We start from the raw sequence: 20,811 nt of genomic DNA on the forward strand, positions 1-20,811 counted from the left end.
GGAGAACGCCCTGCCGAATTCTGAAATAGAAGGGATCGCGCTCGTCGAACGGGTACAGATTCCCGCAAATTACACGAAGTCGAATTTACTTAATTAAACAACCTCCTTTAGCTAGAGCTTTTAACAGATAAATATTTGTTTGGAGGACAATTGAGGGCATCCATCTTCTTTTTTATTTTTTTTATTTCAGTGAGGACGATGAATTCTTCTCGCAAAGGTGGAATATTTTGAGTGACATGAGTCTCCACGCGAGATCAACGCTTATAGCATTGCCTCATAATTAGATTACAAATGTCTAAAAGAGATTTTTGGCGATATTACTGACAGGTTTATGGTCTTACTTGAGGAATATAATTGAGTAGACAGTTTAGTGTCGGCTGGCTCTGAGTTTCATGGAGCCACTTCTCTTTCATTCACCGTATCAATCTGAGTTTCTGCGGCCGGCGGCTTTAGTGCTCGGACATTTCCCTTAGATAACAATATATTGCTGAGCGATTTGGTTCATTAGGATTTCTGAGCTACGGAATGTCATTTTTTTTTTCTAATTTAATATTAAGTGATGCACTCCCTAATACCACGCTGACACGTTCACTCGTTCTCTTCAGTGTTCGTTCGATAACTCTCTGATTCACTACTCAAGCTCATCACTTAAACATGGCATTGAACAACGCAGATTTATTTCGAAAATACGCTAATATTTTACACTAAATTGAGGCGATCTTTATTATGACGTAGCTTTTGTATGACGTAGCTTTATTATCTTTAGTATGACGTAGCTTCGATTTTAAAGGGTCTCCTTAAGGAAATGTTAAGTGATGGAAGTTTCCTTTCAGAGAACTAAACTTAACTTCGTCATTTATTTTATGTATTTCTTCACCAAACATAAAGAGGACGTGTTATGGTTGCATGTGCGGACAACCGCGGAAATATCGTTAATCGTCTCTGGTCGGAAATGGTTTCTCAAGCCTTTATCACCAGATGGACTTGAAACGATCCATCAACGTTGTTAGCAAACGCGCGAAACGAAGCACAAACTAAAACGCTCGGCACGACAAAAATAAAAATAACGCGTTGTAACATAACGCGGACGATGAGCCCCTAGGTAGGAAGAGATAAGAAAGGCTCAAAAGCTAGCGCTTCACAGGCTCAAGCTGTGCCGTTGAGAAACTCTGCGGTGGAGATAAGGACGCGTTGACTCTGCACTGCTCAGTAACAGAATTTCGGGAGTTTCTTACAAGTTTTCTGCGAACGTTACACGAAACCATGAAGCTTTTTTGATAACTCGCCAACTCTTTCTTAAACCATCTCGGCGAATGTAGCTATAGGGTCTATGTACGTGACCGCTTTTCCTAGCTACAAACTGGTGGCTTTATTCAATTACCTTAAATAACTAACTTCTGTGGTTACTTGAAAAGTTAGTTGAATCCAATGGTGTATATGCAACAAAACTCTAGTGTTAAGAAAACAAATGCGTAATGGAATTCAGGGACACAACAAAAAAGAAAACTTTATTCAACAGTTGGCTTTCGAAAGACTGAGTTCCATCCTTCATTGCCTCTGTTATCTTTTTATTTGTAGTGATATAGTACACAATAGTGGTTATTGTAAATATATGACGAGTTTCAAATCATTGTAGATCTTCATTTGAAACCTCATGAAGATACACGCATTCTGTGCATGTTGATGGCATGACATCGCGTATAACATTTACTTTAAAGAGCACAATGTAAAGATGCGTTTTCACAAACTTCAAATGATCAGCCTTTAAACGTTTTTACGGTAATAACATCATACCAAAATTCCTGCGGGAACTAGAAATCTGCAGGCAAGCACAGGCAATAACATTTCTAATTCAGCATTATGCTTCAAGATACGAAACGTAGAAAATATGCCTTTGTCAGTTTGTTAAATTGGTTTTCACATTTTTTTATACGATAAAACCGAGTTGCTAGCCATGATGGCATCATAGGATTGATGCCAAAGTTACCTAATTTCCAAAACGTCCTTGTTTGATTAAAAAAATAGTCATTTTATGAATGTTCAGCGTAAAAAGGTCCATCTGAATAGCTTTTAAAGTGCCTTTTGTTTTCAATTTCCGATATCTTGAAATACATAGCCGACTCATATTTTTAAAAAGCTGCGGTTGCCTTAGATTTTAGCGGTGTTTACCGTGCAAAACTTCCATGTGCGATAAAATTTAGTATAAGGAAAATAATCAGTTATATTTATTTAGTCACCAGTCTTTTGATTTCACTCCTTCATGAAATGTTGCCTTAGCGTAAAAGAATATGACGTAATCTTGCGATTACAATGACACGGTAATCAACTGTGAATGAACTGCATGTATAATGTCCAACCAATAAAAAAAAAAAAAGAACAGATGACGTTTTTTTGAAATTTACATTGTGCAGGCTCTTAAATCTATTCCACAATAACTATCGGTAATTAAGTGTATAATTTCGCAATATAAACAAGCACCTTCAAATTAAAGAAGTCTGTTATTAACATATTTAAATAATTACGAATATTTACATTAAACTTTATCACGTTATGTCCAACCTAATATATCACACCAAAAAGGCCGCACAGAAGCATATGTCGCGACTTTTACAGAAAGAATAAATATGTACTGAATAATTAAGATACCTGGTTGACAGCTGATTTTCAACCGAAGACGTAAGAGACCTTCAAAAAAGCAATAATGAGCAGCAGAAATAGCTCTATGCTTTTTTTTTTTTTCAAGAAAAACAGATATTTCTACCGTTTTATTTATTCAAGATTTTAAATTAGAAAAATACAGTAATGGGTATTGAATTAACCTGGCTTACGAAACATCACCGAAGCAAAAAATGCCCAGGCAGCGTCATTCAGATGTGTATAGGGCTCACACTCGTAAAATTATTCCTGAAAAACCATACTTAATTAAATGTAGGGTGTAAGCTTTCGGGGGCTAAGCGCGCGCATACATACAAATGCACCGCTAAACTCGGGGACAGCAAAAAACAAAGGTGACGCGCCTGCCGAGCATTCGCACGCTAATATAAGCGACTATACCCATAACATAACAGCAAAAAGCGCGAGGGTAACTTTGCTGTTCGATGAAAATTTTAAGCTGTTCGTATCAGGGAAGTACTGGATATTGGCAAACAATTGTACGTTCGTCTATAGCCCGGTCATTCTTTATTCAATTGGTGCGCCGATGGTTGCGAACATCGCTTTGTCTAGTAACGCTTATTTCAAATGCATTTCTTCTCGTTAAAGCCGCCTCCACAGTTGTACTAACAACTCTGATTCCGCTTTGCTACTCGTAGAAATCTAGTAAGAGGTGAATACCCTGGATTATGCAAAGTACGTGAAGATGTGTTGTTTCAGCTAGCACGGCTGGACATCATTGCTGACCGTGAGAACGCGCTCCGTTTTATGGCTTAGGAAAACGCATTTTAGTGCATTCTTCTTCTTCTTCATCATCATCATCATCATCATCATCATCATCATCATCATCATACACCTATACAAACTTCGTTCGTATCGGTAAATATCTCCACACTGCATTCAGTCAGTCAGTTCAGTCGTTCAGTCGTGTCCGACTCTTCATGACCCCATAAACCATGTCACGCCGCGCTTTCCGGTCTCTCACTATCTTCCTAACATCACATAACTTCATCTGCAGCGCCTCGAGAATGCCATCTAACCATCGCGTTCGCTGCCTACCCCTTCTCCGGCGACCCTCAACCTTTCCCAACATCAAATCTTTCTCCAGCGACTCCTCTCTTCTCATCAGATGACCAAAGTAGCTGAGCTTTAACTTTAGAATTTGACCCTCCAATGAGCATTCAGGGTTTATGGTCGACAATATCGACTGATTTGATCTTCTGGCAGTCCAAGGAACTCTTAAGAGTCTCCGCCAGCACCACAATTCAAACGCGTCAATTCTTCGGCGATCAGTCTTCACAGTCTAACTCTCGCATCCATACGTCACAGCCGGAAATGCCATAGCACGAGTTATACGGATCTTGGTGGGCAGACTAATGTCTCTGCTCTTTACTAGGCGGTCAAAGCTAGCCACGGCTCTCTTTCCCAGAAGCAGGCGTCTCCTAATTTCATGGCTGCAGTTCTTCTTCCGGGGTAATCTTGGAGCCCAAGAAGAGAAAATCTGTCACAGCTTCCACTTCTTATCCCTGCATTGCACACACCCATAGCCTTCGGTCCCCTGCTTACCCCTTCCGTCCAACACCGCCGCTGCCCATCTGTCTCGCCTCCTGGGACCTCCTCCTTCAAAATATCCTCGATACATTCCTTGTCTAGACCCAGCTGTGATGCCCTTGAGGTTCGCAGGCATCCATGGAGGATAGGATAGGATAGGATAGGATAGGATAGGATAGGAAAAACGTTTATTGCTCTAGAAAAGGATTGAGCTAGTAGCAGACGACAAAGAGGTCCATCTTCCTTCTTTTCACAGGGTCGGTCTCCATGGAGGAGTGACGCACTTTCGCTTTGTCTACTCAGAGCTGGCCGGGTTAAACCTTTCCTTAACTTTTTTTCTTGTGCCGCCCTACATCACTGCGTCTAAAAACCCAATGCTTAGCTGACCACCCCTTCACTGCCTTCGCACCTCAGTCCAAATAAGCGTAATATATTACCCTCGTGTATGCAACACAATTTCAAGCGATGCAGTTAACGCCGTTAAGGCAACGCTGTCGACGCGATAAATTTCTAAGTTACACGGGGAGGTACTAAGCCTTCTGACTAGGATTAAGAATTTCAGAAAGATAAGTTAAACAATTTGTCAAAACGTACAGATGAAGCGCTCCCGCTCACAACAAGTATAAGTACAGCGACATTTTGTTTATTCACAATAGCTTTGAACCAGTATCGATGAGACCTCTGTTCACAGTCACAGTTTACGAAGCACTGGAAAAAGCGATTCTCATAAGACAATCGCAATGGTGTTTGAAGATCTGTTTCTTCAACTGCGACACGTAATGAGAATATATCTCTATACTCTCTATAACGCAGAAGAAGTTCTTGGGCTGGCCGGAGGCGAGGTGTCCTTACCTTGCGGAAGCTCCCAGTTCCCGGGCCTGGCTCCCGATGATGAACCCATCCTTGTGTTGTGGTTCCGTGAGGGATCAGCCACCCCTATTCTCAGCGCGGACGCCCGCCGTGGCGGTGGACTTGCCAACGCCAAGGTGAGTCATCAGTTGCACGTTCAGTTTCATGCCCACTTGTAGGTAGGCAGTCGCGAGATGAGCTGCACGTCGAGCAGCATGTTGAAAACTGAGAGCTCCAATATGTAAATTTTGCGACCAACAGCTATTATATGTCTCAAAATCAGTTGGCTAAAAACGTGACTCAGTTTCGCTATGCGATGCGCCCAATGAAAGTAATGGCAGTTCTGCCACGCTTTAATGAATGTAGTTAAGGCACTTCTTAACCAAACCATTTCACTGCAATTTTGCCTCAATTGCTTTTTCTGAGGGCAATATATCACCCTCGTTCTATCATCGCGAACACTACCAATTTCAGCCTGCGCAGTGTCATCAATAAGAGAATATTGCATTATACCTTTAGAATCGACACGCAAGTGTGGCTCTTGGGTTCACTTAAGTTACGACTTTATAGTTGTGAAGTAAGAATAAAGTAAATATTATAGCCTCACCATTTGCGAAATATTCTCAATACAAAGAAGGAGCGTAATATATATATATTTTTAAGTATACCAGAATCCGGTTATAACGAAGGATTCTGAGGTGATTAATATCTATTACATTTGATTTCTTCATTGAATTTCAAAGGAGTTCAGTTTTTCATGTTTATAATAAAGCGTGAAACATTTCTAAATATGCATATAACTATGCATTAGTTATTTCACGGCTATCACCGCACAAATGCATGCGTCAAAAAGGACCGGTTCTTTTTCTCTCTTCAGAATAATGACCACGCAGCTGTTGCTTCACGGCATAGCACAGATAATTTCTCGCAATGCAACATAGATCTGACTGTGCTGGCCTTCGTGACTGTAGCAAATCTTAGCAAATGAATTGCATCAAGGAGAGTAGCTGGGCCAATTGGTACATGATCACTAAAAAAAGGGGGCACTTTCGACATGACGCAGGGAATAAGCGCTGTGTGTCTCATCGTCTCCCTGCGTCTCATCTAAAGTGCGCTCTCTTTTTTAGTGATCAAATGAATTGACCGAATAATCATCACTGTGAGCAGTGACATGTTTATTGGCAGCGTCTTTGCATAACCGATTTCCCTTTATCGGGGCGCTTTTGAGGATCAAGTGACAATTTTTAAATCTTTCTGGCTTTATCTGCAACATAAAAAAAAAAGGAATAGTGTAATGCGACTTTCAAATACCCCAATTCAAAAAGGAGCTCTGCAATTCTGATATTTATTATATTGTGAAAACTTAGAAAATAAAATGTTAGGCAATGCGTCTTTGGTAATTACCATATGAGCATACCTAAAACAATATGCTGACTTGGTCAGGACGGCTGCCTCTAAATCCACACAGGCCGTATCTTCGTGGAGGCAGTTTCCTTTCTTTAAAGATTGGCAGAAGTTATCTTAAATACCCTGCGCATAAACCGCTACTTTTAGGTCCAGAAAAAAAGAAAACGAACAAAATTGAGATCGTAGTATTCAGGGCGATGAAATTAACATCACTTGCAATGTACACTGAGCATAGATATAGAATGTCTGAGCAAAAGCTAACCCAATAAAGCAGTTGGCCTTGGCTCATTACGTGTTGGCATTCTGTCTGGGCCACTAGAACCCAAGACTGATTTCAGTGATTTAGAAAGACGAATTAAAGGAAGTTCTGTACACTACGGGTCAGCGCCGCTGAGACCCAAAGACGAAGTCGCATCTACGCCGCAGGACAACAGTGCAAGCTGTGAGAATTTCCGGTCGGGACTCCTTGAAGGACACACAGGATCGCTACAGTAGGTCTTGTTCCCGGAAATTGCACAGCGGTCGATGCGTCCTTCGGGCAGAACTCCCGGAGAGGTGAGGAGGACTGCTCTAAGCCATCAGGCGCACCCGGAACAAACTTCCGCGTCTAAGAAAGCAAAACTTTCGGCTACGGACAACTGGTCAATGCATGTACGCCTAAATCGCAAGAAAGCTTTTGCTGCACATGGTCAATGTCAAGAGATGCGAACATCCTGAACTGTTTTTGGTCGATAAAAACAAACAAAAAAGAAACAAACCACAATCTCGGCACACACGTGAAAAAAAGCAGAGATCTTGTGCGACTAATAAACATTGCCGCATCTCGTCTTCTGATTCGGGCTTTTATACACGATGGACTGTGAGAAGGGGCTAACTTATTTGAAGGACACAAATTTAGCCTTTACTTTATGTTCGCCACTTTTTTTATTGGCAGTTACTCGCTCATTTTATATGTTTCGTTTTATCAGGTTACGTATTCCGCTCCTTAAATAGGCAAATTGTTGACGACAAGCTTATAATTTCATTATTTGGAGCGTACTCCATGTTCTTGAAGGCCTACAACAAGGGCACCTTTTTTTTTTTTGTTTTTTTTTTTTTTGCTCTTTACCTTCTCATGTTGTTTCGAAAAGCACGACCACATCATACCTGTTTTCTCTAGCGCTTTGCTTAAATTCTAGCACTAAATCATCATCATCATGATTTATTATTACCTTAAATGTCCCTATCAGGGACAAAGCGGTGGGGGGGGGGGGGGGGGGGGGTAGAGAAGAGCCATACATTAGAATGGCAGTGTTTCTATAGTATAATGTACCAAATTAGAGCGTTAGACTAGTGATATTTTACTTCCATGCCTTTGAGAGGCAGTGCCGAAGTTGTAGCTTTATCCGTTACGCAACCAGAAAACGCGAGGCACACAGCGCCGCGCATTACCTGTCCGGCATTTGATGAGCTTATCTCTATATGGAATTTTGCGAGAGCTGAAGCTCGGACTTGTTGGTTGATCCTCTTAGACGAAACAGCGTAAAGGACGAGGACGTGAACAGAGAAGAACAAGCGCGGGGCTGACAAACTGATTCATTTACGGAAATCTACGCGCATATATGCATGACCTGATAGATGACAGATGGAAACACTGTAATACGCATGCCGAAAACCGCAGCTATCTTTTTTTTTACGCTTTCCAAGTAACTCCAGCACTTTGTTCAATAACTCGAGAGAAGTGGTGCAAACGAGAAGACCCTCATAACCTAAGTGTCTTCTAGCTTCAATTATCGTCCTTTTGATACGGCTTTTAACCTTATTTTTTTTTTTTTTTTAGTGCTGCACTTATCAAACAAAGCTTTGCTCTTTTCCTCCAGTTCCTTTCTGCATTCTAGGCAATGTATGTTACGGTTATTGTAATTCGCTAAATCTTTTTATGCTCTTCAATCTCTCATGCATGCACTACCCAGTTTGTCCCAGATCATTTCTAAACAACGCAGACCAGTACATCAGTGTAATCAGGAAATCTAATTTCATGCTTTGTCTTGCGTCCAAGACTTAAGGGTCCTGTAACGCGGGTATCCACTGACGGCTTGCACAGAGCAGGAAAGACTACTCGTACCTATGTGTGTGTCTGTGCCTGTGTGTGTGTATATATATTGTGTATATATATATATATATATATATATATATATATATATATATATATATATATATATATATATATATATATGTGTGTGTGTGTGTGTGTGTGCGTGTGTGCGTGTGTGTGTGCGTGTGTGTGTGCGTGTGTGCGTGCGTGGCGTGTGTGCGTGCGTGTGCGTGCGTGGCGTGTGTGTGCGTGTGCGTGTGCGTGTGCGTGTGCGTGTGCGTGTGCGTGTGCGTGTGTGTGTGTGTGTGTGTGTGTGTGTGTGTGTGTGTGTGTGTGTGTGTGTGTGTGTGTGTGTGTGTGTGTGTGTGTGTGTGTGTGTGTGTGTGTGTGTGTGTGTGTGTGTGTGTGTGTGTGTGCTTGCGTGCATGTAAGCGAGATGAAATTTAATGGGTTTGTCGACTGCCACAAATTAATCGATATCACTGCTGCGTGCCAGTAAGAGTGAAAAAATAAGTGTTCAAAGGAAAATACGGAGAAAGTCAAAACCCATATCGTAGCCGCAATGTTGCCGAAGTGACAATTAGCAGCATTAATCGTCTTAGCAGTGGCTCAGTGCGCAATCACCACATCTTCCACAGCTTCTTTTTCCCAATCGATACGCAAATGTGGTAAATGAATGCAAGTTTCTGCATGTGACAATGGTGCGAAGTTGTTTCTCTCATTTCTTACACGTGTGATTGGGCGAGCATGCTACTGTGCTTTCAGAATTGGATGCTAATCTGAAATTCGATCTACATATTCTAGAAGAGACGTATACATATGCATATGTAGAAGTTTCGCTTGTAATAGGAATAACAATGCAAATCAGGTTTAACTTGAGGCAGCACATTAAAACTCTTTTCAGTGCCCTAATTTCCACTATTGTACGAAGCTGTCTGTCAACTTGGGAGCACAGCTTAAAGCCAGTAGCCATCAATATATGTAGCATTGAAAAATTCAGCACTAGAACGCATTGAATTTTTAAGCATTTCGTCATACATGTGGCACCCTGTTTGTGTGTTTATACATAGCACAGTACGACAGCTCTAGTTCGTTAGTTGGTTAGACTAGCATGCATGAGTGTCGCTGCTGGCACATACACCCTTCGTCATGAAAATAGAGGCAAATAGAGAAAACGTATAAATATGTTGATACGTATATCTGTTTGGAACCGGTTCCTTAAGTCTACTGCGGTAAAACACATGACTTCTCCATCGAAAAAAACCAAACAACCCCTAGTTTTTAAGTGCACATAGTTTCGTGCAATAAATTATATTAGCTCGTGAGACCTCGATTGTTTCTTTGTTTCTTTTTAATATTAATTTAAACCTTTTTCATGTTACGTGTTTTGGCTTTTCCGCTAGCTTTAAACCAGGATTCCTTGGCTACCACTTTGTTTTATCTCTGCTTTTCTGATTTTTATTGTTATGGATGGTTCCAGATTTGTTTTGTAATACATTATATGCGGCGGTTAACATCAACACTAGAGTTATATTATTTTGCCCTTAAGAAATGAAGTACATTCGTATAGATTAGCTTAGTTTATGGTGGTTTAACGCCCTAAAGCGATTCAGGCTATGAAAGACGCCTAGCGGAGGGCTCCAGAAATTTCGACCAGCGTGCACTTTAACTTGCACTAACATCGCACAGCACACGAGCGCCTTGCTTTTAGTATCCACCGAAAACCGGCTGCCAGCCGAAATTGGTGCCCCATCCTTGCACACAGCAGTTGAGCGCCCTGTCCACTGCGCCACCGAACCGCGGCGCTTCCTATAGATTAATTAGTCGAATCTGTACACGACTTATACACTTTAAATCTTGACCTTAGGACTGACCCTGACATTAATCCTAGGACGTCCTGCGGTATTGGCATAACCGTAAACACCCTAATAGACGAGCGGGCTGAATCCTCCCCGGTTCTTTTCACCAATTACTCACGAAACATGCAACACAGATGCTCCTGAAACTATACACATCTATTTTGAAAGTGCATGGAAGATGAAATTGACAATTCTGAAATGTTTGATCATTTTAATGCGACAGCGTTAGGTGTACCTGAAGGCGTTTACTGTCCGCTTTGTGCCAGAACTATGCCCCATCTGGAAGACTACAGGTGGGAAAATCGACAGAGAGAAATTCATCTTTTCTTCTTATAGGAGGCAGCTGGGATAGGTAAAAGACGTGGATTTAAATAAAAAAACTTCGACACAACAAAATGATCTAAACATAACGAAAGTCTCAAACGTGATCCTCATTGCTACTCAAGCGAAGTAAAAAATGAGTACGCTTTCGTATTTCCAACCCATCGATTAAGTTGAAGGCTTTATTATTATTATTTTTTTTTACACATGCATGCTCGGCATTTATTCTAATTACGTGCAGTGGAAACAAACTGTTCAATGACGCAGCCCTCTCGTTTTCTTCAGCACATTCCGGGCAAGGTCAATAAAACTTTGGCATATCATCCTGAAGGGAAGTTAAACGTAGTTCAGTATTTGATTTGGCTTCCTACGTTCCCATGAAATACTCACGCCCACTCAGCGCGGAAATCACCTTCCATTCCCAGCTTCCTCTTTTGCCTTACTCCCTACTACACGCAGCCGCTCTCCTTACCTTGATATCAAGAAAAAAGAAAAAAAAAAGTCAATTTTCGTGCAATTTCCAAAGAGGCTTAAGGTTGGCACTCACAAAGTTCCACTGTCCATTCGAAAAAAAAAAAAGAAAGAAAAGAAAAGTGTAGAAAGAGCCGGGGGCTTTTCCTGCTGGGATTAGCTCCGATGCCGCAATCATTAGTTCTCTTCTGGGACTGGCTGAGAGGGATTAATTGTTTGCGTTCCTTCAGCTCCTACGGCGAGTAAAAGAAACGTAAACCGGATTAAGACTTCCCGCTCACTGCTGCCTTGGAGCTGGCTTGGATTGTATCAGTGGTCTTTTTAAGGTTATGGGGAAGGTTCGGTGACATCGAGGGGGATGGGGAATGGAGGGGGGGGGGGGTAGAGTGGCTTTTAGAATAACTTGTGATGGGCTATTAACGACAGATGGCATGGCTAGTCGCCAGTTATACAAAGCAAGCTCAATGACGAACAAGCCGTCAGTCTCAGAAGAAAAGCGGTTAGACGAACATTAATGACTTAAGTGTGGAGCAGAAGCAAAGCTACGGACAAGCTTTACGCACGTTCGGCTGAAGCCTAACTGTTCTCTATTTCCGTAGCAGCCTACGGAATATTTTGGCTATATCACGAAGGAAATAGATCCATATATTCGTCTTTATTTTTTTAGCATCGGCCGCACTCCTCTTTGGGCTACTTTGTCTTGCCACATTCGATGCAATTCAATGAAAGACGTGATGATGCCTCGAGATAACCTGTACTGGGAATTTGTGACGTTCGCTGTGGTTGCGTAGTCACAAGTCGAAATGACATGTTTTAACCAGCGTTTTCTATAATAATAATCCACTATATAAGGGCTATTTGGCCTCTTTATTTTACCTTCAATGATTCTCGCTGGAAAACAAATGGAATTCATCAAACTTTTTTGAAACGTCTGAGCATAACACAATAAAGAAGCTTGTCATTGATCATGTTGATTTGATGGACTGTTGCCGATCTACTTACGTGTCGGCATTGCTTGAATGTACAGTACAGCTGATTGGCTGACCTTTATTTCATATTTCTCAATATTTGTTTGCCCCTCTACAAATGAAAAGCCGTTTAAACACAACATTAGTTGTCCTTGGCCCCATTCAGGAGGCACTGACAGCGGCGAGTGCAACACAATACAACGTTGAACAATTTACCCCTTCATGTATCTAACAGTATATCACATAAAATAGAACACACACACACACACACACACACACACACACACACACACACACACACACACACACACACACACACACACACACACACACACACACACACACACACACACACACACACACACACACACACACACACACACACACACACACACACACACACACACACACACACACACACACACACACACACACACACACACACACACACACACACACACACACGCACACACACACACACACACACACATCAACAGACCAAAATTTCAAAGTTAAATACATTACATCACACTGCATAACATGCACCACACAAAATTAAAAGAGTGCATAGTCATCTGATGAGCATGTCAAGGAAATCAAAACGATTCAGTTTAATAATATAGATGTCCCGATTTATATAATCATTTAGTAAACGTAATAAAACATCGTAGAGCGTTTGTTGACCGTAATTAGTGTGGCAGGTTGAAATGTTATAATAATGTGTTGACATGATGTTGTAGCCTAATACTGCTGGGCATAATCTCGCAATGTCTGTAAGTGTATTCTTTCCACGCTTATTACTAATATAGCATTCCCGAAACAACATATACTTATACAGCTCGCTAACTCTGATGATATTAAAGTCTTTAGGGAGCTGTGAAATAGACTCCAGATAAAGGACGTTAGCAATAATTCGTCGAACTTTTTGTGCTATTAAAAGATTATTAGATTACCTTATGCGAACGTGTTCCAATATAGAAATGAATAATTTCTTCCGCGTCTTCGTTTTTCGTGAGTTCGCTTTTGAAAACAGAGCATAGACAAAATGTCATAAGTGAATTCTTTGTGTGCAGAGTCCATAGTCTTCAAAACGAAAATTTATTCTGCAGGCGCATTATTATTATTTGGTAAAATAAAGAAGTTTGCTGTAGGGGACACTTTTAGATGGAAATTCTAATGCTAGTAGCGTCGTAAAGAAAGTTGTAAAAAAATTACAAAATAATATGAGCAGGAATGTTTTCCTCACAGCACCTCCCTTTCAAGCAAAAAATAGAGGTACGACGCATTAATATGATTCAATTAATCCAAACTGAAAGCATTTTCTTTTCAATTTTTGTTTTTTACAACCTAGAGGAGGGTTGCCTAAGGGGTCCGCACAAGATAAAGCAATTATGTATCGTCATCCGCTTCCTGTTCTACGTACCACGCAGTCCAGCCCAGGCTGTCGTCTCCTGTTTGTCCTCAAAAATTACGCCGGCGCAGTGGTTCGCGACAGTAGCAAGCGCAGTTAGCGATGAAAGTAGGCTAATTACGCTAGAGGGTTCACATTCGATAGTTTTTTTTTCTTTTTTTGTTCTGCAGCGTCTTTTAGTTGTTGGCCTCAGCGAACGTGCGCACTCAGACGCCCTTGGAAGGCCGATAAGGCATCACAGACCGTACCCAAAAACGGACGAATCTACGACTTTCCCCAAGATTTCTTTTTTCAGTAATTTACCAGTGATTCCCACTGCTCGAGGTCACGTCACCAGTTTGCAGTGAACTATCACTCAGTTCAGAGAACCGTTAAGGGCGGGCATTAGCAAAGTCATTACTGTACCCAAAGATCATCCCGGCTTCAACACACGGAGGCAAATACGTGGCCGGCATCCATCAGTACTGGAAACACCGCCCTAGGGAAAACACGTCCCCCTTTCACTAGCGATATTGGTCGAGGGCAGCGAAAGCAAGTGCGTCAGCGCTGTAAATGGAACTGCAGCAGCTGCGATTCTACATGCACTGCGTTTACTCCAACATGCCAGCGGTAGGAGGTAGGAGTGAGGTCACGAATACATTGCGAATGCAAAAAAAAAACAAAAAACAAAAAAGAAGGCAAAAGTAACTCCAAATTTAGACCCCCTCTATAACTTCCCTTGATTGCTCTCCTTTCATAAATGTAGCCAGAGATACTGAGCACACGCCACACGTGAAGGCTGAACACGGGTGAAGGGTTTGTTTGTGATTCGTAATGCAAGAAGCCGCTGAATGCGTGCTAAGCCATGCTCTAAAAGAACACATCCGTTGAAGAACTTCAAGCATTCGCAAGCACAGTGCAGGTCTTTCTGGTCATTGCAGCTCAGGGTGGTGGTATTTATGTGAAGGCGTGATTAGCTCTATAGTGTTCTGTAAGCTATTGCACTGTCTAAGAAATGAATGAAAGTGTCTATAACACTGTGTCACGAAACTAAGGGTCGATGACAACCCCGGCAATACTTTTGGCAATTCTTCCGGCTCGTAGTGTGAACCGTAATGCTTGGCTATTTAGCCATATTGCGCTTGGGCCATTAAAGTCGAATCATATTCGCCGTCATCACCCCTTCGAGATAAGTGAACCTCGACCCACACAATAATACTGCGAACATATCGCACGTTGAACAATTTGCCGCTATAAGGGAGAAGTGGCGTAAACCACACGCATGTATGCAGTTTGCTTCAACAATGTCTGAGGCAGGAAGAATTGGCTCGTCGATGTCATAGACGAGATTGGCTGCCGCTTTTACTTCTTCAAAGCAGGCCCGATATAGAATATATCCTCGGAGTCTTCAATTCTGCATCCAGTCATGTTCACACTACAAAATGTTCAGTCAGGAATGGCGATTATGCTCGGGTACATTCGGTACAATATATCCAGCGAAATATACATTGGCGCACATAAGTGTCACACTTCTACAACTTTGCATGAGAACAACACAAAAGGGGCGGAAATTATAGCTGCATGGCGAAACTAAATCCAGCAGTACAAATTGCGGATGATAAAAGCAGCATTGAAAGCGAAGCAAGGAGGAAAATGGAATCCGCGCAAGTCTAAAAGGCGACGCATTGTGGTTCGTTCCTTGGATCAACAGAACCTTCAACCTTTAATCAATTGTTTCGGCTTACATCGTACCTCGGGCACTGTCTAAACATTCGAAGGCTGCTTTCCGGCTCATAAGCGTGTTTAAGGACGGTGCCGCGTCATCAGCCTCAAGTGTAGCATGAAAATAGTCCACACGAGCACTCAGCGGCCCGCCGCTCGCTTGCAAAGTCCAGAGCCGGCCGCCACGCTCGTTTTGTTGCACTGTGCAAACATTTTTCAAACCTCCAATCAATGAAACAGCAACGCCACGGCGCAGAAGCTATTAAAGCCCTCAAGTAAATACTGAAGAATAAATGCGCACTCTCCGATTTTTCGCCATGAGATCGGAGGATTAGGAACGCAACGATATTGATGGCGTCTATAGACGGACCAGTGAACCGAAACGCGCTGGGTCGAAAGGTTAGAGAATATGGAGAGGACGATGAGGAAAAGGGGGGCTGCTCGCGCGAGGGAGGTTGGGAGGGGTGAGGAGGAAGTTGCAGGAACCTTTTAACGCACGAAGCGCCCCCACGCGGTGGGCGCTCTTCAGAGCGGCTTCATCAGGAGTGCGCGCATACGGGCACGCTGCGTATTCATTAGCTGTCTCGCGCGACGGGCTTGGGGGGCGGGGGTAAACAAAGCGCAGCTGACACCGGTCCCTTCTTTCACTGGGCGTTCTTCGCGGGCGTGAATCACAGCCATAGCGCGGCGCTGCTTCGGGTGTGGGGCCTGTTCCGTGGCGTGCCTTGTATAAGAAACGCGCAAGACGCCCCGGCCTTCCACCCCCCATTTATAGTCTCCCGACTTCAGTAGATAGTTGTGTGCAGAGCTAACAAAGCCCGGGGCGCATTCAAGACAAATCTTCGCGGAACCCATATGTAGAGTGTTCTTTTTTTTTCTGTTTATATTTGAACCTTTTACGCCCTGCTCAGTGCGCGATGATAGACATCGTAGAAAAATTGACCTACTGGTTGGTTGGAACATGCCGATGGCTGAGACGAAACTCAGGGTAGAAGCGTACGTAACGAGATGAGCTCCAGCGTTCTCCGCGGTGCTTGCAACATGCGCAAGACGAGGCAGTCTATACGGCCAACGGTCCTACTTTTTACCCGCATTATTTATTTATCCCCGCCGTCAAACGCAGAGACTGTCTAAGGTGGAGGGGGAAATATATGTGGAGAAGGAGCTCCGCTCTGATCCCAGGCGTCTATAAACGGCCCGTTCGCCGGGGAAGAACTCTTCGGTAAAAATTCTGAATATGGTGCAACCGAAACAAGCTTAAATCAAAAACAAAAATTAAATTCTGGAAGGTTTCTGCCACTCCAAAGTTCATCGATCGTTGCGCGAAAAAGCTTGATCCATATATCCATGTCTGGAGACGGGAAGTTGCGCCGCGGGCACCGCGACGCGCCGACACGTGCTATATGTGTCGTTCAGAGCCTCCGCACTTGTCCGGGACGAATTTGCAAAATCCCCCGTGGACGAGATTAAAGGATAGTGAAGAAATTCCCAAAGGGCACGCCTGCGCGATTTGGATATTTCCTTATTTTTACGCAGCTATTGAATCGCTGAGCCTATAACTCGTGCTGGCCACCCACTCGCTATAGAGCGGGTGTCGACAACGCGCCCACGCGAGTAAAGGATTCCGCGAGTAGCTTAACGTTCTTGCAAAATGTCTAGAGATTACAAAGCTACTAAATGCACGCTTTCTTCGCGAGCACCAGCGTATGCGGTGGAGCTTTTCGCAGTCTTGGGCTTTTAACTTTTTCAGGATGAAGCTATGACCGCAGTTAAATTCTAACATTATTTCAGTTTTTGTTTGAAGGATAAGACTTTCACTGTGCTGCAGTTAGATACTTACTTGGTGCGCGACCGCGCATTATAGGCGGAAGTGCTACTCTGAAGTGGAATCGGTTAAGTTTCCCTTCTATTTAAGGGCTCCGGAGCACAATGACGCACTATCTGCTTTGTTGTAGAGAAAGGCCAACAACAATAAACCGAAGAAAAGCTTACGGAAAGCAGGCAGAAAAGGGAAAGCAGAGAAAAAATAAAAAGCACACCGGAGGGAGTCCGTTTCTTGGCGCAAGGGAGAAGAAAGTACGGCTTCTCGCAATCGACGTACAAATCGCCGGCGGTAATGTCTACAAGTTCGAGAGATTCGCGCACCATATCTGCTGCCTCATCGGGGCTACTGCGAAGGCATGAAGCGCGATTTTAGCTCCGGGGAAAAAAGAACAATGAAGAGAGTGAATAGAGAGAAGCCTGAAAGTGCACGACCTAACGATGCCAGATCGCCATAAGAAGCGAATGAAGAAGCCGAGGGGAAGGCGGGTGCATTTCGACTTCTTTGCCTATAAGCGTCCTTGCGTAGCGCGTCGACACCTGCAGCAACAGTGAGCGATCGAACGATGACGCCCGGACGGCGCTTTCGAATCGCGAGTTCTCGGTCAATTATTCAAGGGCGCCGTGCGAGTCGCGCGTAATACATTGGCGTCCTTCCACGAACCCCTCGTCCTTCTCGTTGCCCATACTTTTAGCGCGCCATGTGATTCCAGCCTGCCTATATATGCAGAGTTATTTACTGGATTCTCTCCCTCTTCCCTCTCTTTCGTCGCGCTGCTTCCTTCCCTTTTCGCTATCCTTGCCGCTTGCGAGCTTCCTTTCTGCGACCCACAGTTACGCTGTACGGGGGATCGGCGATCGATGTTGCGAGCGGCGAGCGCCGACGTAGCCTCACGCACGGATCCCCGGTCCCGATATCGATGATGGCGAGCATTCGTCGCCAGAAGGCCTTCCGCGTTTCGCCTCCCCGCAGCGAGTTTCCATGTCCCGACCGCGCGCACGCATTTCCTGCCACTCACTCCCACGGGCATTTTCCGCGCACGCGCCGGAAAATGCTGCAATGGGCGTTCCTTGCTTGCAGAGAGATGGAGACAGAGAGAAGGTAATGAAAAGAAGGGGGTGTATTTCGCATGCTGGACGCAAATGGGAGAGTGATTACATGGGCAGTTTCCACAACTTTGGCTGTAATCTGGAGCTCATGCAAACCTGAGCCGACAATGCGGCTAGAACTTCAGAGCAACGAGAGATATGCGGTCGATTTAATTCAGCAGCTATTACTCGAACGCGCCCTTTGCATGTGCCACCAGCACGAAATGAGATTCGAACAGAGCAATCTGATAGCGCGCAAAAGAGTGCGCAAATATTTGCCGCTGAACAGGAAAGACAAGCGGAGCTGTCAAAGACCCTAAAAAATCCGCAATCGCGCCTTCGAAGTGCGCATTATACGATCAGTAACAATGAGACGTTCATGCTATACTTTTTCCGCAAAAAATGTCTTGATCCCTTTTTATGGGTCCTTGATTGGAATCGATGCTGCTCCTATTAGGTTTTTTGAACGACTAAAATACTGAACGCTCAAAATCATTCGACATGAATCAAATGTGTTCTTAGCTTTCTAAGTGTTTTTCTAATAATTATCACAGGATGACATAAGGCTGCACGGTATGCACCTGCGAAAAATATTCCAAACACTAGACCCATACTTACGCAGCATATCAATCTGCCGCTATCACTGAGCGTTGAAAGAAGGATTGTGATAGCGCATATAACGGCCATGCATGGCGGGGCCTTGCCTCTAACCCTACATGACGTGGCCCGGCTCATGCTAATTCACTAAGCCCTGCCTTGATGTTTCATCTCAAAACCATGCCTTATCTGCAGTAGACACCCACCTCATCCTTTGTTGTAATCAATAGCGAAAGCTCTCTGTTGTGTACGTATAGCTCTGACAGTCACAATATTATTATTATGATCGGCCTTTGGCATCCTTTAGAGGAGATACGTGCTACATCTTTTAGCAAGCTATGGCTCCATTAGCTATAGCACCGTACCACAGAACCATCACTAGCGCTTCAATGTCTTGCGCGATTGCTTATTTTCAAAGTCCATGATTCTCAGACACCTTTTATTTGTCAGGCAGGTGTAGGGTATCATAAGGTACTGTTATGCACGTGCTGATGGAGATAGCCCGAGCTTCCAATCTGTGGCAAAAAAAAAAAAAAAAAGGATTTTTACACCTTTTCTTGCTCGCAATGAGTAACTAAAATTGCTACAATAAACCAGTGCGCAGCGCATTGCAAACTACTTATGACGCAACGGAAATATCTTGTACGATACTTTTTTTAATTCGTTGATAGAAATGGTCTCAGCTTCCAATGTTTAGCCACAGGCAGCTTCTTTCAAAAGCTTCTCCTATGCTCACAAGTAATTGAAACTTTCAAAGAAAATCATGAAGGCACATTTTTAAGAATTAGTATTCTATTCGGATTTCAACTACACTATACGTATTCGATTACCGTTTAGAAAAAGTACCATTTGCTAAAGCCTATGAGCCATTGCCTCACAGCACGTTCGTACTACATCGTTAGGGCATTATCGGCAGATCTCACAACATGTAAGTATCTACAGGAAGATAAAATAGGTGCTCATTGATTAAAAAGTTGTTGTTTTTTTAATGGCCGGATTACTTGACAGACGGGTTCATTTTCTCGCTGATCATGATGAAAAGTTAGTGTGCCTTTATAGCGTCTTTATATATAAGTGCATTGAAAGTGTTCGCTGAATCACCTGGAATATATATAGCATACTATTCCTTGCAAGATAGCGGATAAGCAGCTATCAGCAGTCGGTAATCGACGGGATAGTGCAAGGTGAACGCAACAGGGAAGCCATGCTCGTCTACACATGCTATAGCTAGGAGCGAGAGTGTGAGGTTCGATAAACGGCAGCAGCAGCAGTAGCCAAGTTAAGATTTGTAAAAAGTCTGAGTATGCTCGTTTGCGGTGTTTGCCCCCTTCTCTCGTCTAGGCCTCGTGACGTTGGCCTGCACCATCTCAAGCTACGTCTGACCAACTAGGCCTCCAGTTCATGTCGTTATTCGAGGCTAGCAGAACGTGTAGCAACAAGCGCTCAAAACTAATAGGAGGCTTTCGCGCAGACGATCGTAAAGAAAGTATGGCTTACGCGTAAAGGTTCTCGAATCTTTCTCAATCTAAATGTTTTAGAATCGAGGAACGCACGCACGCACGTACGTACGTACGTACGTACGTACGCGCACACACACACACACACACACACACACACACACACACACACACACACACACACACACACACACACACACACACACACACACACACACACACACACACACACACACACACACACACACACACACACACACACACACACACACACACACACACACACACACACACACACACACACACACACACACACACACACACACACACACACACACACACACACACACACACACACACACACACACACACACACACACACACACACACACACACACACACACACACACACACACACACACACACACACACACACACACACACACACACACACACACACACACACACACACACACACACACACACACACACACACACACACACACACACACACACACACACACACACACACACACACACACACACACACACACACACACACACACACACACACACACACACA

General features: G+C 43.5%; 1 protein-coding gene across 2 annotated transcripts in view; it reads left to right on the plus strand.

Moving 5' to 3' along the window:
- The window catches only part of LOC146185531 (nephrin-like), a 177,868-nt gene that overhangs the window by 72,856 nt on the left and 84,201 nt on the right, over positions 1–20,811 (plus strand). For both annotated transcript variants that reach the window (XM_084606481.1, XM_084606482.1), the window contains exon 2: positions 5,017–5,189. In XM_084606481.1, the coding sequence (XP_084462607.1) occupies positions 5,017–5,189 (173 nt within the window). The remainder of the gene's footprint in view (positions 1–5,016; positions 5,190–20,811) is intronic.

The sequence above is a fragment of the Amblyomma maculatum genome, chromosome 6, assembly GCF_055883805.1.
Source record: "Amblyomma maculatum isolate TAMU_Amacu chromosome 6, ASM5588380v1, whole genome shotgun sequence".
NCBI classification, from domain to species: Eukaryota; Metazoa; Arthropoda; class Arachnida; order Ixodida; family Ixodidae; genus Amblyomma; species Amblyomma maculatum.